The sequence below is a fragment of the Phaseolus vulgaris genome, chromosome 2, assembly GCF_000499845.2.
Source record: "Phaseolus vulgaris cultivar G19833 chromosome 2, P. vulgaris v2.0, whole genome shotgun sequence".
Taxonomy (NCBI): domain Eukaryota; kingdom Viridiplantae; phylum Streptophyta; class Magnoliopsida; order Fabales; family Fabaceae; genus Phaseolus; species Phaseolus vulgaris.
The window spans coordinates 21,560,221-21,576,987 of record NC_023758.2 but is presented as its reverse complement, the minus strand read 5'-3'; the positions used below and the strand labels follow the sequence as shown (position 1 = coordinate 21,576,987).

Sequence of the window (16,767 nt, the reverse complement as noted above, 5' to 3'; positions counted from 1 at the left end):
CAAGCTAAATGGCACACAAATGCAATGAAATTCGGTTTGGCACCCCCTAGGCTCCTATCTACACTCCCCCCTAGACTCCCTTACTACTTACACCTTTTTATTACACTTGTTCCGTCCGGTTGACCGGGACGTCTTCGTGCGCGACCTCAACCGTCAGCTAAGGACTCCTTCCCACTGATTGCCTGTGAATTCCTGCAAAAAAGAGGACAAAGAGGCGCCCTAGCGGCCGTTTGCACTCCGACGCTCAAGTCAGCCAGCAAGAAACACCAAAAAACTGTCCACCCACGTATCTGAGCACCGCGTGTGGCACTCTGAAGGTGGTAAAAGAACTGTGTATCTGTGTGTGTGTTGTCTCCTTTTGACAAAAATATTCTCCAGTCACTTGTACGTAACCTTAACGCACGGGCAAGCAACCAAAGAGTTTCTCGTAAGTTTGCCAAAGGTTCCAACCCTTTTTCCGACATTCCCAGCGCTATTTAAACTACCCAGCATTTAAAGCGCCTTAAAGCGCTTTTAATCTCAAATGTAACGCACTCATTAAAGCGCTTAATTACGAAACGCAGCGCATTTAAGACGTTGAAACGCTCGGGAGCCCTAATAGTACCTGAATGCTCGAAAGGGAAACTATATTGAATATCTTTAATTACCTGGCACCTGACTAGAGGGTGTTTCTATTCCGGCCTTGCTGTCATACATGTGGAGGGCCTCACGACGCCATGACCCCATCTGGGGGCGTTTCTGCCCACCTGGGTGTTGAAGCTGGAGGAAGCTTCTTCCCTACCAAGACTTGATGTGTGTTTGATGAAGAAAATGGCTTGAGTGCTTAGAAGATTGTAATATGTTTTTAGATTCATTTGTAATTAGGCTTGTAAGTGTGTATGATTGCCTTTTGCTGTGTAACCTATCCTTCATGCCTAACCAAGTCTAGATCAAGCACATGATGTGATTAAATAGGCTTTGAAAAGCTTTTAAAATGGTTTTAACAGTTTTAAAACAGCACACAAATAAATCTGTTTTATGGAGAAAGAATCTGTTTATTTCTTCTCTGTTAAAAAGGCTTTCGTTTAATGGTTTTGAAAAGCTTTTTAAAATGGTTTTAACAGTTTTAAAACAGTACACAAATAAATCTGTTTTATGGAGAAAGAATCTGTTTATTTCTTCTCTGTTAAAAGGCTTTTCTAAATTTCTGTTAAGGCACCAAGGGAAAGCTCAGTTCGTTATTTCAGTTAAGATGAGCTGGCTTGTGTGTTATACTTTAATCTGTTTTACTGTGAAAGAACAGGTTTATTCTTTGGTCTGCTGAAAGGTTTTCACAAGTTAGTTAGGGCACCAAAGGTACCACGCAGACAGTTATTTTTGTTAAGCTGAGTTGGCAGTTTTCACAAAATAAATCTGTTAAGTTCAAAACTGAATCTGTTGTTTTCTTAACTGCTTTTCAACTGTTTTTTGAAAAGAAGTTAGAAACTGTTTTCTATATAAAGAAAAGTCTCTCTCACATGAATAAGTGCTGAGGAATTACGCTTTTGACAGAGATCAAACAACTTCCATGTGAGAAGAAGGATTGAAAGAGTTTTTGAAAGGTTTTCCAAAGAGATTTTCAAGTGTGCTTGTTCTAGGAAACCTTGAATCTTGGTGAAGGTGCTGGTGCAGTTTCTGCAGCAAATTGAACTACTGGTTTTGAGTTCTTGCATCTTCTTTTCAGGTGTAATCTTTCCTTTATTCTGTTTTGTAAAGGTGTAAGTGTTAGTCACTCCTTGATAGGGTTTCTTGGAGTGCAAGGTGTGCTGAAATAGGGTTTTTCAGCATTGTGTGTGTTGTTCTTGTAGTGTTCAAGAACTGCTGGTTTTGTAAGTGATTGGCACTGTTTTTAGTGAATTCCACCTTGGGGTAAGGTGAGACTGGATGTAGCTCTGTATGAGTGAACCAGTATAAAAACGTGTGTATCTTGCATTCTCATCCCTGCACTCTTTTCTGATCTTTTGCTTAATTCTGTCAAGAACTAAATCTGTTCTTTTTAAATTGAATCTGTTAATTCTGGGTTAAGTGAAAACTGTTCTTCCTGTCTTGTTAAAGTTTTCTGATCATAAACAAGGTTGCTGCATATAATGGCTTAAGTGCATTGTGAACAAACTGACCATTCATTAAAACCTGTGAAAGGATCATTCTTCTTGAAATCTTGTGTTGTGTAATTTTGGTTGATCTCTAAGCATAGCTATATCCTTCATCCTCACAATATTAAGCTGATCTGGTTCTGTTCTGATTCTCTGTTGATCACAATTTTACAGTGAACAAAATTCAAATTGTGCCAATACTGCTCTGAAGAATCAATCTGTTTCATGTAAAAACAATCTGTTCTTTTTGCCTCTGGAATACTGAAAAATTGTGTGTTCTTGCGAAAATTTTATAAGCTCAATTCACCCCTCCCCTCTTGAACTTAGACACTAATAGACCCAACAATTGGTATCAAGAGCTAGGGCTTGTATTTTGCTCAAGTGTGTGTATGATGTCTGAGTTTAAAATGCCTTTTGCTGAAGGTGCATCTATTAATAGACCTCCTATGTTTGGTGGTGTTAACTATGCTTTCTGGAAAATCAGGATGAAGATCTTTATGGAATCTATTGACATGGGAATCTGGGATGCAGTGGTCAGTGGACCTTTTATACCTATGCAGGTTGTCAAAGATGAAACAATAAAGAAGCCTTGGTCCGAATGGAGTGAAACTGAGAAGAAAAAGGCCCAATATGACTCCTTAGCCAAGAATATCATCACCTCTGCACTGAATATGGATGAGTTCTTTAGAGTCTCTCAATGTAACTCAGCAAAGGAGATGTGGGATGTACTAGAGGTGACTCATGAAGGAACTGATGATATGAAACGGGCAAGGAAGCACTCACTCATTCAGGAGTATGAGCTGTTCAGAATGCAATCTGAAGAAAGTATTGCAGATGTGCAGAAACGATTTACGCACATTGTAAATCACCTCACTGGCCTTGGTAAAGTCTTTGACAAGGAAGAGCTTAACATTAAGGTATTGAAATGTCTTGATAGGAGCTGGCAGCCTAAGGTAACAGCAATCTCAGAATCCAGAGATTTATCCAAGATGTCCACTGCTGCACTTTTTGGAAAGCTGATAGAACATGAAATTGAGCTGAAAAGATTGAAAGAACAAGAAACAGTGGAAAAGAAGGCCAAAGGAATTGCTCTGAAAACTACCATAGAACATGATACAAGTGAGGAAGAAGGTGATCCAGAACATGATGCGACTGTGAGTCTGCTCACCAGGAAATTCAGCAGATTTCTTAGAAAGAAAAACCGTGACAGAACTCAGCAGAGAAAGAGGTATTCCAAACAACCTATTGATTCAAATTCTTCCAATTACACGTGCTTTGGATGTGGTAAACCAGGTCATATAAAAGCTGATTGTCCAAACAATCAAAGTAAAGAAAAATCAGCAAGCAAGAGGAGTGACAAAGGGAAAGGTAGAAGAGCATATATCTCATGGGAAGAAAATGATGTATCCTCATCTAGTAATTCTTCAACTGAAAGTGAAAAAGCAAATCTTTGCTTCATGGTGAATGATGAGGGATCCAACTCTGACTCAGTAAGTAATTTCTCCACTGATTCTGAAAACTATGATCAACTGCTATTAGCCTTTAGGGAAACACATGATGAAGCAAACAGGTTGGCTGTAATGTGCAACAGATTGAATAGAGTAAATAGGGTACTTGAACCAAAGGTTAAAACTCTTGAAGAAGAACTGCACAAAGCTAAAACTGAATTAATTAGTCTTGAATTGAGATGTTTGCATGCATCAATTAAAACTTGTGATAATTGCAAAAAGCTTGAAAAACAGGTTGAGTATTTGTTAAAAACACTTTCAAATTTCACTAAGGGAAGAGAAAATCTTGAAACATTATTAGGTTCACAGAATGCTGTTTTCAATAAAAATGGTTTAGGATATAATCCTGAAATGAAAGGTAATGTGAAAAAGCTGTCCAGTTTCTTTGTTCCTTCCAAAACAGGTTTTTCCTCCTTTAGTAATTCAAAAACAATGCATACTGCAACATGTTTTTATTGTATGAAATCTGGTCATGTATCTAGAACATGTAAGGCTAGGAGATATCTTGTTCCTAAAGGATTGGCCAAATGGCTTCCTAAGGAAAGGTGTTAATCATGCTGGACCCTAGACTAAAGGGGTACCATATGTGCTGAATCTGTTTTGTTGCAGAAAAACAGCAGGAGAAACCAGTGGTACCTTGACAGTGGCTGCTCAAAGCACATGACAAGTGATGTGACTCAGTTCATAAATCTGAAACTCAAAGCTGAAGGGCATGTCACATATGGAGATAACAATAGAGGAAAAATTCTTGGAAGAGGAAATGTTGGTACTAAAGACTCAACTACAATTGAGAATGTCCTATATGTTGAAGGGCTAAGACATAGTCTTCTAAGCAATAGCCAGCTGTGTGACAAGGGATACAAGGTCAATTTCGAAGCAAATACTTGTACAATTTCAAATGTAAATTCTGGTAAGGTGCTGTTCACTGGAAAAAGGGTAAACAACATTTATCTCCTAGACATTATTAAGAGCTGTTCTGAAAATGAGTGTTTGCTATCTAAAAATGATGAGTCATGGCTGTGGCATAGGAGACTAGCTCACATTCACACAAATCACTTGAATAAGCTAAAATCTAAGGAACTTGTTTCTGGTTTACCAAACATAAAGTTTCAAAATAACAGATTGTGTGATGCCTGTGTAAAGGGAAAACAGATTAGAACTTCTTTTAAATCAAAAGATATGGTTTCTTCAAATAAAGCTTTGGATGTTTTGCATATGGATTTGTTTGGACCATCTAGGACTGCTAGCTTAGCTGGAAATTACTATGCTTTGGTGATTGTTGATGACTTTTCAAGATATACATGGACTTTGTTTCTTGCTTCTAAAAATGATGCATATAAAGCCTTTAAGAAACTTGCTAAGGTTCTGCATAATGAGAATGAAAATAGGATAAAACAGATTCGTAGTGATCATGGGGGAGAATTTCAAAATGCAAAGTTTGATAAATATTGTGAAAAACATGGGATCATACATAGTTATTCTGCTCCTAGGACACCCCAACAAAATGGTGTTGTTGAAAGAAAGAATAGATCACTAGAAGAGTTAGCTAGAACTATGCTAAATGAATCTGGTTTACCTAAATATTTTTGGGCTGATGCTGTATATACTGCTTCTTATGTGCTTAACAGAACATTGATTAGACCAATTCTTAAGAAAACTCCCTATGAATTGTATAAAGGTAGGAAGCCTAGCATTAGTCATCTTAGGGTGTTTGGTTGCAAATGCTTTGTTTTAAATAATGGTAAAGATAATCTGGGGAAGTTTGATCCTAAATCAGATGAAGGAATACATATTGGTTATGCTATAAATGGTCATGCTTATAGAGTATATAACAAAAGATTGCTTGCTGTTGAAGAATCTATACATGTTGTGTTTGATGAAACAGATTTTTTTGTGCCCAAATCTGTTGTGGATGAATCTGGTATGGATGATTTAAGAACAATTATGCAACAGAATCAATCTAGTGAGCTTGATGCTACTAATCCAAATTCTGTCAAAGAATCTACTGTGAATGCAGGACTGCCTAAAGAATGGAAGACTCCAAGGGATCTCACTCTTGACAATGTAATTGGTAAAATTGAGAAAGGAGTCTCAACAAGGAATTCACTCAATAACTTCTGCAGAACAGTAGCTTTTGTGTCACAGATTGAACCTAAAAGCCTGGAAGAAGCACTGCAAGATAGCAATTGGATAACAGCAATGCAGGAAGAGCTGAACCAATTTGAATACAATGAAGTGTGGACCTTGGTTCCAAGGAAGCATGAGATGAACATCATAGGAACCAAGTGGGTGTACAGGAACAAGATGGATGAACATGGAGCTATCACTAGAAATAAAGCAAGACTGGTTGCTAAAGGGTATAACCAAGAAGAAGGTATTGATTTTGGTGAAACCTATGCACCAGTAGCACGTCTTGAAGCTGTCAGACTTCTTCTAGCATTTTCCAGCATACAAGGCTTCAAGCTATTTCAAATGGATGTCAAGAGTGCATTTCTAAATGGCTACATCAATGAAGAGGTGTTTGTATCTCAACCTCCAGGATTTGAAGATCACAAGAATCCAGAACATGTGTTCAGGCTTAAGAAAGCCTTATATGGATTAAAGCAAGCACCTAGGCAATGGTATGAAAGGCTAAGTGAATTTTTGCTGTCTCAAGGTTATAGCCGTGGCAATTCAGATAAAACTCTCTTTCTAAAGAAGAAAAGTGAAGATATCATACTTGTGCAAGTCTATGTAGATGATATTATCTTTGGATCCACAAATGAAGAGATGTGTGAAGACTTTGTGAAAACCATGAAAAGTGAGTTTGAGATGTCAATGTTAGGAGAAATGAATTTCTTCCTTGGTCTACAAGTTAAGCAACTCAAGGATGGGATTTTCATAAGTCAAGAAAAATACTGCAAGGAACTGCTCAAGAAGTTTGATATGAACCAATGCAAAGCAATCAGCACTCCTATTTCAACAAATTGTCAGCTGGATCAAGATTCTGCAGGAAAATCAGTGGATCAAACAAAATATAGGGGTTTAATTGGTTCCCTATTATATCTAACTGCCAGCAGGCCTGACATTATGTTTGTTGTATGTCTATGTGCTAGATATCAATCTGATCCAAAGGAATCACACTACAATGCAGCAAAGAGAATTATGAAATATTTGCAAGGATCCAAGGATGTTAGATTGTGGTATCCTAACAAGGTATCTCTGAATTTGATTGGTTTTTCAGATTCTGATTTTGCAGGTTGCAAAGTTGATAGGAAGAGCACAAGTGGGACTTGTGACATGCTTGGATCAAGTCTAATCTCTTGGCATTGCAAGAAGCAAGCTTGTGTTGCTCTCTCCACAGCAGAAGCAGAATACATAGCTGCTGGAAGTTGTTGTGCTCAAACCTTATGGCTAAGGCAGCAGCTAAGTGATTTTGGTATTCTGTTAAATAACATACCTATAAATTGTGATAATACAAGTGCCATAAATCTGTCTAAGAATCCTGTCATGCACTCAAGGACTAAACATATTGAAATTAGACATCACTTTCTAAGAGAACATACAGCTAATGGAACATGTGATATACAATTCATTGGTACTGAATTTCAACTAGCTGATCTATTCACTAAGCCACTTGCTAAAGACAGGTTTCACTTTCTTTTAAATGAATTGGGTATAATTAGCTTGAATTGTCCTCTGCAGTGAAAATTTCAATCTGTTGTTTTATGTTTTAACATGTTTCGTTCTCTGTTTCAGAAATCACAGCTGTGACTAGGAAAGAGAAAGATTTATTTTTTCTCTCTCTCACTTTATTGTTGACTGCTTTTACGATTATTAACCAGCAGGCCTATGCCAATTAGCTTGTGGGTATCCCAACTGATTGGATTGTGTGCAAGTGCAACAGATTTGATTTATCAAATTAAAATCTGGTTCCAATATATTCTTGTGCAAATCAATATCTGAATCTGCTGCACCACAGGAATAAAATCTGAAGCATATCAAATTGATTTTCCTTTTAATCCATAATTGCTGAAATCTGATTTAAGTGATTTTCTTTTACAATTGGTGATTTCTAAAATCTGATTTAAGCTCTATAAAAACCTAGCTCAAATCAGTTCTTTCTCACACTTTCTCATTTGTGCTATAAGCTGTCCAGATTCACACTTGCTTCACCACAGGTTTCATTTCTGTTCTGAGTGATAATCTGTGTTGTTTTTCTCTAGAATTGTTTGTTAATAAACTGGTGCAGGAAAACACAGATTGAGCATGGCATCCTCATCACACAGAAGGAAGAAATCCAAAGAGCAATCCAACAGCAACCAAGGCATTCTGGAGAAATGGTTTGCTGGAGATTCTGAAGCAATGACAAGGTACATCCATGAGACAAGCAGGAAGCAAGTCAATGCACCCAAAGTGCTGGAATTTTCTTGGCTGAGAGAAGAAAATCTGACTGAAGCAAAAACCTTGCTCAAGCATAAAAAACTGAAGAACTTTCTAGAGATGACTGGAAATGTATATCCAGATTTAGTGAAAGTTTTCTACAGCAACTTGGTTCAAGATGGCAAAAATCTGGTCTCCCATGTGAAAGGTGTGAAGCTGAAGATTACAAGGGAAATATGGAGCAATGTGGGAGGAATCAAATATTCTGGAATGAAGGTAAGCAAAGGGAACACTGCTGAAATCCAGGGATTCAACAAGATGCAGTTTTACAGAAGTTGTGTGAGGAATCCTGCTGAACCAGTGGCTAGATTTCATGCTGGAAATCTCACAATCATTCCAAGACTCCTTGCCTACATCATTCCTTGGCAGCTTACTCCAAGAGGAAGTAATCATGCAACTCTCCATGAAGAGGACTTGATTTTGCTATACTGCATCATGAATCAACTCAAGGTAAATTGGGTAAGTACTATTGATGTGATTCCAATAGCCACATAGAACAAGATTCTTGACACTTTGAGGAATCACCTTGAGCTGGAAAATGTAGAGGCACTTTCTTAGAAGTTGGATCATGGTTCTAAGTCAAGAACTCACCAATACAAGTACCAATTCCCAAACTCATTTGGATGAACCAAATATTGTCAAATTGAATCAACAAAGGAATTATAAAAGAGAAGACCGAACAGAATTAAACCACAAACAAATGTGCTGAACAGAATTTAGAAAACCAAAACATAGGTGCTGGAAAATTAAGGACAGCCGAACCAAAAATTGCTCAAGAACACAAGACAACAAGAGTAATTGAAAGAGAAGAAAGGAAGGAGAAGAGAATGCTCATGAAGATGGAAGATAGGTTGGATGATCACGCCACTAGAAGTATGGATGCTCCTAGATGAGTGTGAAAGCCGCCACTTGAGGAAACCATGGTCCTTCAAGATAAGACTAGAGTAGAAGCTCAAAAGCTCTCCAAATGCTCACTCCAATTTTGAGTATAGTTTCTTTAGATGAATTCAAATCTGAATTTTACAAGGAAGGCACCTCTATTTATAGCCTAAGGTGCTGAAAAAAGAAAGCTAAACAATTCAAAATTCCCTCCAAAAGCCATCTAGAACCGGCGCTAATTGCCTAAGCAAGGAAGGTGTGATCCCTTCCTTCACTTTGGCACCCCCTATTCTACTCCTACACCTATCTACTAATACACCCTCCTAAAGGTCCTATTTAAAACCTAAAAGATGCTATAACAAAAGAGGTTTCTAAGGTTTTCCTCTAAGCACCTTCAACTAAAGACACTATAAAAAGAGAAAATAAATGTCCTCTAGCTTAAGACAAAACTTGACATGATTCAAAAATTAAAAGACACAACACAAATTGTAACAAGTGGAAGGAAGCTTAAGGTAAACTCTAGGAAGGATAATGCCATTCCAAAAGAGCAACCATACTCATAAGAATTATGAGTGCCATAAACCTTTCCTCAAACACTTGGAGCAAAAGAAAAACAGCAAGAATACTCAATTAAAATTCTAAAACAGAAACTTAAATTGCAAGAAATTAAAAAGAGCTCTTGAAATAAAGTGCACACAACTCAACAATTAAACAAGAATGAACCTAAGACTCATGATACCACATGATGTGATTCCAATAGCCACATAGAACAAGATTCTTGACACTTTGAGGAATCACCTTGAGCTGGAAAATGTAGAGGCACTTTCTTAGAAGTTGGATCATGGTTCTAAGTCAAGAACTCACCAATACAAGTACCAATTCCCAAACTCATTTGGATGAACCAAATATTGTCAAATTGAATCAACAAAGGAATTATAAAAGAGAAGACCGAACAGAATTAAACCACAAACAAATGTGCTGAACAGAATTTAGAAAACCAAAACATAGGTGCTGGAAAATTAAGGACAGCCGGACCAAAAATTGCTCAAGAACACAAGACAACAAGAGTAATTGAAAGAGAAGAAAGGAAGGAGAAGAGAATGCTCATGAAGATGGAAGATAGGTTGGATGATCACGCCACTAGAAGTATGGATGCTCCTAGATGAGTGTGGAAGCCGCCACTTGAGGAAACCATGGTCCTTCAAGATAAGACTAGAGTAGAAGCTCAAAAGCTCTCCAAATGCTCACTCCAATTTTGAGTATAGTTTCTTTAGATGAATTCAAATCTGAATTTTACAAGGAAGGCACCTCTATTTATAGCCTAAGGTGTTGAAAAAAGAAAGCTAAACAATTCAAAATTCCCTCCAAAAGCCATCTAGAACCGGCGCTAATTGCCTAAGCAAGGAAGGTGTGATCCCTTCCTTCACTTTGGCACCCCCTATTCTACTCCTACACCTATCTACTAATACACCCCCCTAAAGGTCCTATTTAAAACCTAAAAGATGCTATAACAAAAGAGGTTTCTAAGGTTTTCCTCTAAGCACCTTCAACTAAAGACACTATAAAAAGAGAAAATAAATGTCCTCTAGCTCCCAAGGCTTTGAACATGCTTCTTGTAATCCTTTGAGGTGGACTTTGACCTCCATGGGCGTCCTCCATTTGTGCCTCCACCTCTTCTTGAGCTTGATGAGTGGCCTCCATGTTCTCTTGGGCTTGATCTCCATCAACTATGGTGGAGCATATGCTCAAATCCACAAGGTTACCAGACTATCGCTTTCCATATGCAATTTTTGTGTCAAAGCTAATTGATTACTTTGAAGTTGATACTACAAATGAAAGAAATGACACAATTAAGGCAGCAAGTGAGATAGACAACTCAACTCTCCTCAAGATGGGATTTCAAAAGGAAGATGATAGCTGGATATTCAGAAGGAATGCTGCAAACAGAGCTGAAAATGAAGCTGCTGATCCAGAAAATGAAGAAGAAAATGCTGATGGAGTGCAGAACATGGATGCATCACCAGTACACTCTGCTGGACATGAGGATATTGCTGCTACAAGCCAAAATGCAATGGTTGCATATGAGGCACCTGAATACAGAGGTGAACCTCTGTCTATGTTTGAAAGACAAGTGCTAAGCAGGCTGGACACACTCACATATGAGCAAAAAGCACACTATGAAATGACCTACGCCAGGTTCCAACACTTGGATGACCAACTTGAAGGAGTTCAAGTGCAGCTAGCTGAGCTTTATTACAACAACAAGTGATCCTATTTCTAAGTCTTTATCTTTTATATGTTGTTGAGCAATTTGGAATTAATCTGTACTGTTTCGTTTCTGCACTGGTGTTTAGTTGTTTTGTGATTTGTAATGAACCTCTATGGTTTATTGGTTTTATTTGAACTGTTATGTATGGCTATTATTGTTTCTGTGGTATTTTGTGCTCCCATTCTGTTTGATGAATCCAAAGGGGGAGAAGAATAGCCTAGAGAACAGCCTAAGAATAGCCTGGTACAGATTCTGCAGATGATATTCACAGTGGCTGCTAATATAATTCAGATGTTAAATCTGCAGGTATATCATTTCTAAATCTGTTGTTATACTTTAACACCTGTTTTCTTTGTATACAGTTCTGTACAGATTTGGTCATGATCCTTCTTCAAAGCTGTGCAAAGCAAAGGGAATTTGTCTCCATCAAACAGGGGGAGATTGTTGAAGCTGGAGGAAGCTTCTTCCCTACCAAGACTTGATGTGTGTTTGATGAAGAAAATGGCTTGAGTGTTTTGAAGATTGTAATAGGTTTTTAGATTCATTTGTAATTAGGCTTGTAAGTGTGTATGATTGCCTTTTGCTGTGTAACCTATCCTTGATGCCTAACCAAGTCTAGATCAAGCACATGATGTGATTAAATAGGCTTTGAAAAGCTTTTAAAATGGTTTTAACAGTTTTAAAACAGCACACAAATAAATCTGTTTTATGGAGAAAGAATCTGTTTATTTCTTCTCTGTTAAAAAGGCTTTCGTTTAATGGTTTTGAAAAGCTTTTTAAAATGGTTTTAACAGTTTTAAAACAGTACACAAATAAATCTGTTTTATGGAGAAAGAATCTGTTTATTTCTTCTCTGTTAAAAGGCTTTTCTAAATTTCTGTTAAGGCACCAAGGGAAAGCTCAGTTCGTTATTTCAGTTAAGATGAGCTGGCTTGTGTGTTTTACTTTAATCTGTTTTACTGTGAAAGAACAGGTTTATTCTTTGGTCTGCTGAAAGGTTTTCACAAGTTAGTTAGGGCACCAAAGGTACCACTCAGACAGTTATTTCTGTTAAGCTGAGTTGGCAGTTTTCACAAAATAAATCTGTTAAGTTCAAAACTGAATCTGTTGTTTTCTTAACTGCTTTTCAACTGTTTTTTGAAAAGAAGTTAGAAACTGTGTTCTATATAAAGAAAAGTCTCTCTCACATGAATAAGTGCTGAGGAATTACGCTTTTGACAGAGATCAAACAACTTCCATGTGAGAAGAAGGATTGAAAGAGTTTTTGAAAGGTTTTCCAAAGAGATTTTCAAGTGTGCTTGTTCTAGGAAACCTTGAATCTTGGTGAAGGTGCTGGTGCAGTTTCTGCAGCAAATTGAACTACTGGTTTTGAGTTCTTGCATCTTCTTTTCAGGTGTAATCTTTCCTTTATTCTGTTTTGTAAAGGTGTAAGTGTTAGTCACTCCTTGATAGGGTTTCTTGGAGTGCAAGGTGTGCTGAAATAGGGTTTTTCAGCATTGTGTGTGTTGTTCTTGTAGTGTTCAAGAACTGCTGGTTTTGTAAGTGATTGGCACTGTTTTTAGTGAATTCCACCTTGGGGTAAGGTGAGACTGGATGTAGCTCTGTATGAGTGAACCAGTATAAAAACGTGTGTATCTTGCATTCTCATCCCTGCACTCTTTTCTGATCTTTTGCTTAATTCTGTCAAGAACTAAATCTGTTCTTTTTAAATTGAATCTGTTAATTCTGGGTTAAGTGAAAACTGTTCTTCCTGTCTTGTTAAAGTTTTCTGATCATAAACAAGGTTGCTGCATATAATGGCTTAAGTGAATTGTGAACACACTGACCATTCATTAAAACCTGTGAAAGGATCATTCTTCTTGAAATCTTGTGTTGTGTAAATTTGGTTGATCTCTAAGCATAGCTATATCCTTCATCCTCACAATATTAAGCTGATCTGGTTCTATTCTGATTCTCTGTTGATCACAATTTTACAGTGAACAAAATTCAAATTGTGCCAATACTGCTCTGAAGAATCAATCTGTTTCATGTAAAAACAATCTGTTCTTTTTGCCTCTGGAATACTGAAAAATTGTGTGTTCTTGCGAAAATTTTATAAGCTCAATTCACCCCTCCCCTCTTGAACTTAGACACTAATAGACCCAACACTGGGGACGTTTCTACGTGCGGGTCCTCCTGCCTGGGAGTGCTACTGCGCTGGGGGTGGCTTTTTGGGTGCCAACTCATGCCCCCAAGTATCTAGCCACTTACTCTGAGAGCGTATCTGCCTTCCTCTCGCACCCTGCACCCGGTTATCCTGGGCGTGACCTTCCTCTTGGGTCGTATCTGTCCCGAAGGCGTCTCTGGGGCGGCAGGGGTACTTCACGAGTCAGGCTGCCCTTCACTGGTACTATCACTATGGCCTTGAAGCCACCTTTTCCTTCTCTTTATCACTTTCCCGAGATATCGGGACCTGAGGCTTTCCCACGACATCGCTCCCTCCATGGTCTTTCCTACCCATGGGTATCGGGGAACCACACCGTGGTTGCCTTGCTTTTACACTGTTTGATCTGGCGACGCACTGGTTGGGCGACGCCTCCACCCAGGCGACGCCTGGCCTTGGCGACGTCTTGCCTTGACGACGCCTTACCTTGGCGACGCCTTGCCTTGGCGACGCCTTGTCTCTATCTTGGCGACCCTTCCTCTTGGCGTCTCTACACCTGGGCGACACCTTGAGTTGACTTTGACTTTCCAGTCGTTGACTTTGACTTAGTCAACGCCCTGATACGGGACGGTACACAAGCCCCACAGTCTTAAGCCGAAGACTTGTCTTCAGCGCAAAGACTAAAGCCTTGCCCCCGCCATCCACGTGCCTTCCTGATGACGTGTCATTCTCTGCTGACTCAGCAAATTTTCGAATTACTGACGCGACATTTTCTGAACCATAGGGGTATTCTTAATGACCGATTGGACATTCCCTGAAATGGGGATGATTACACCTTTTGGGCTACCCTTGATCGCGCGCCACGTGGCCCATCGCGTTGCCCTCCTTTAGAGACCTTTGCGCTTCCCCTGGGCAATCGACCCTCTGACGCGTGGCCCGATCCTGCGGCCCTTAGTTAGCGCTTCTTGAATCGCGAAATGTAACGTTTAAGTTACTCCAAACCCCGCGCTCACCCTACTGTTACATTCATTCACTCTGCTACTTTGCCCTGTTCATCGCCTCCAAAACCTCTTCTCTCTGCAATTGCGATTCTTCCCTTCCTGTGCTCTCCTACCGCCTCCATTTCAATCAGCAAAGGTATGGTTTCGAGCACTCTCAACTCTTCACTGTTGCCGCATTATCGGAAACTGCCTGGGACTGTCGTTATTCTTGTATTTCTCTGGATATTGTTTGTATGCTTCGTTGTTCCTCTCGCTTCCCTTCGTTCTCCTGTGGGTGGGGCGCTCCTAGGGTTCTTCCATTTTCCCCTTTTCTTCTCTCCAAACCCCTTTTCTCTGAACCCTTTCTTTCTCTTTTGATCTTCAGCATTGGCGTTGATGGCAAAGACCAAGACCACCGCGCCTCCCCCGCTCCCTAAGTCTTATTACAAGGGCGAATATGACTGGGCCCCCGATGAACTTCTGGACGAATGTTCCCTCCTGAACTCCGTTGAGGACGTGGAGGCCCACAGGGGGGACCTTGCTCTCTATAACATCAATGCTTTCCACAAAAGTCATGACTCCCAAGTCCTGGTAAGCCGAGTGCGACCTGGGATGCCCGTTTGTGCGGACTCACGGGATACTGGGGGGTGTGCTTTCTTCTTCCTCTATCTGATGGTGCTCAAGAGGGTGGGCCTGCGTCTACCCCTCACTCCCTTCGAAAAAGAGCTACTGACGGAGATAAACACTGCTCCCGCCCAACTCCATCCCAACAGTTGGGCTTTCGTGAGGGGGTTCCAAATTCTCTGCGGTTATCTAGGTGTTCCCTCCTCTGTGGACGTTTTTCTTCACTTCTTCGAGGTAAAGAAGCAAGGGAAAAGTCTCTGGATGAGCTTTTCTGGCATCGCCGGGCGCATCATCCTAACGCTCTTCCAGAATTCGTTCAAAGGCTGGAAGGGGAAATTTTTCAAGGTACGCGCGACCAAGCGCGATCCTACCATTCTAGAGGGCTTCCCCCTGTACTGGACAGACAAACCCATAACTATGAAGCCCTTGGCTCTGGACGAACTTGCCCCGCCTGACTGGGATATATGCAAAGCCTTGGCGGGACTGGGGATAGTCTTCGATACCGCCAAGCTCATCGCGAACGAATTCAATGCCCATGGGCTTTCTACATACTTCGGTATCTGCTCTTGGCGACTTATGATGCATTAGTTGCTATGGTTATCTGCATTACCATTTTTCACTGTACAATGTTACTTGCATTTCGCATCTCTTCCTGTATTGTGAATCCACATAACCGCTCTAGTACTAATCCTTGTTGTTTGGCCTGTCTTGATGTAGGATCGGTGATGGGTGCTTCCAAAAGAATAATGTTGGCGAAAGCACTGAAGGAGGCTCGTGCCGCCAAGGCAGGCGTCTCCTCCAGCCCTGTTGCCAATCCGATTCTCCCACCGGCTCCGACACCGCCGCCTCCAATCACTGCTGAAGCTGCTTCTAGCCCATCTCCGACGCCTCCACCTGGCTCTGACTTGCTTCCAACCCCCAACTCTCCTTCGCCTATCGCCGCTGTTCCTCTGGCTGCGGCCTCGTCACCGGCTCCACCCCCCCTTGACAAAGGGAAAAGGGTTTTGGAGATTCTGTCAGACGATGAGGAATCGGAGGGCGTGGCGCCCTTCAGAAGGAGAAAATCCGCGCGGGTTCCTCTTCTGGTAGAGACGTCGCCACAGGGAGGGAACTCCTTTATGGACAACCCTCCAAGCGCAACCTCACTCCCTCCTATGATTCTCCAAGAGGAAAGGGGCGAAGATGCTGAATCTGCGCCGCCTCCGCCGCCGCCAGAAACCACTGCTTCCCCGACTCCCAACGCTGCCGCCCCCGAATTCATTGCCATTCCCCCTCCAATCATGCATCTGATGAGGGGTTTCAGTGGCGGGACTATGCCAGAAGGTACCAACAGGAGGGAAGGTATGCCTTTCTATTTGGGGGCCTTCTTGGCGGTGGCTCTCGAATGGCGCTCCCAGGCCAGAAACGCTGTCTTGCAAACTCAAACTCTCTAGGCCTTGGAAACGAAGGCAACTACCCTGGAGGAGGAGATGAGGATCCTGGGACGCCAGAACGAGGCTTATTGTTCCTCCCTGAAACAAGCACAAGAGTCCAGGGCAGAAACTGAGAGGAAACTGGCAGAGGCCTTGGAGCTCCAGGCTGACTTCTACGCTCGTGAAGTTGCTCTCCAAGTACAGGTGACGGGTCTTCAGGAAGTGGTCAAAGCGGATGCAGAAACTCACAAAGACCTGAAGGACCGTTGCTGTGAACAGGCTGCCAAGGTGGAGCGGATGGAGGAGGAGATGGCCACGCAGGCCAAAGCCATGGACCTTCTCCGAGTTGACTACGACAAACTGCAGGTCGAGGTTAGCCGGCTTCGCGTGGAGAAAGAGGCTCTGGAGAAGCAAGTGGC

General features: G+C 40.9%; 1 protein-coding gene across 1 annotated transcript; it reads right to left on the bottom strand.

The window, feature by feature from the left end:
• Window positions 1-15,552: 15,552 nt before the first annotated feature.
• On the bottom strand, window positions 15,553-16,203 carry LOC137809188 (uncharacterized). Its single transcript, XM_068610326.1, has one exon. The coding sequence runs from the start codon at window positions 16,201-16,203 to the stop codon at window positions 15,553-15,555; it is 651 nt and encodes a 216-aa protein (XP_068466427.1).
• Window positions 16,204-16,767: the final 564 nt, after the last annotated feature.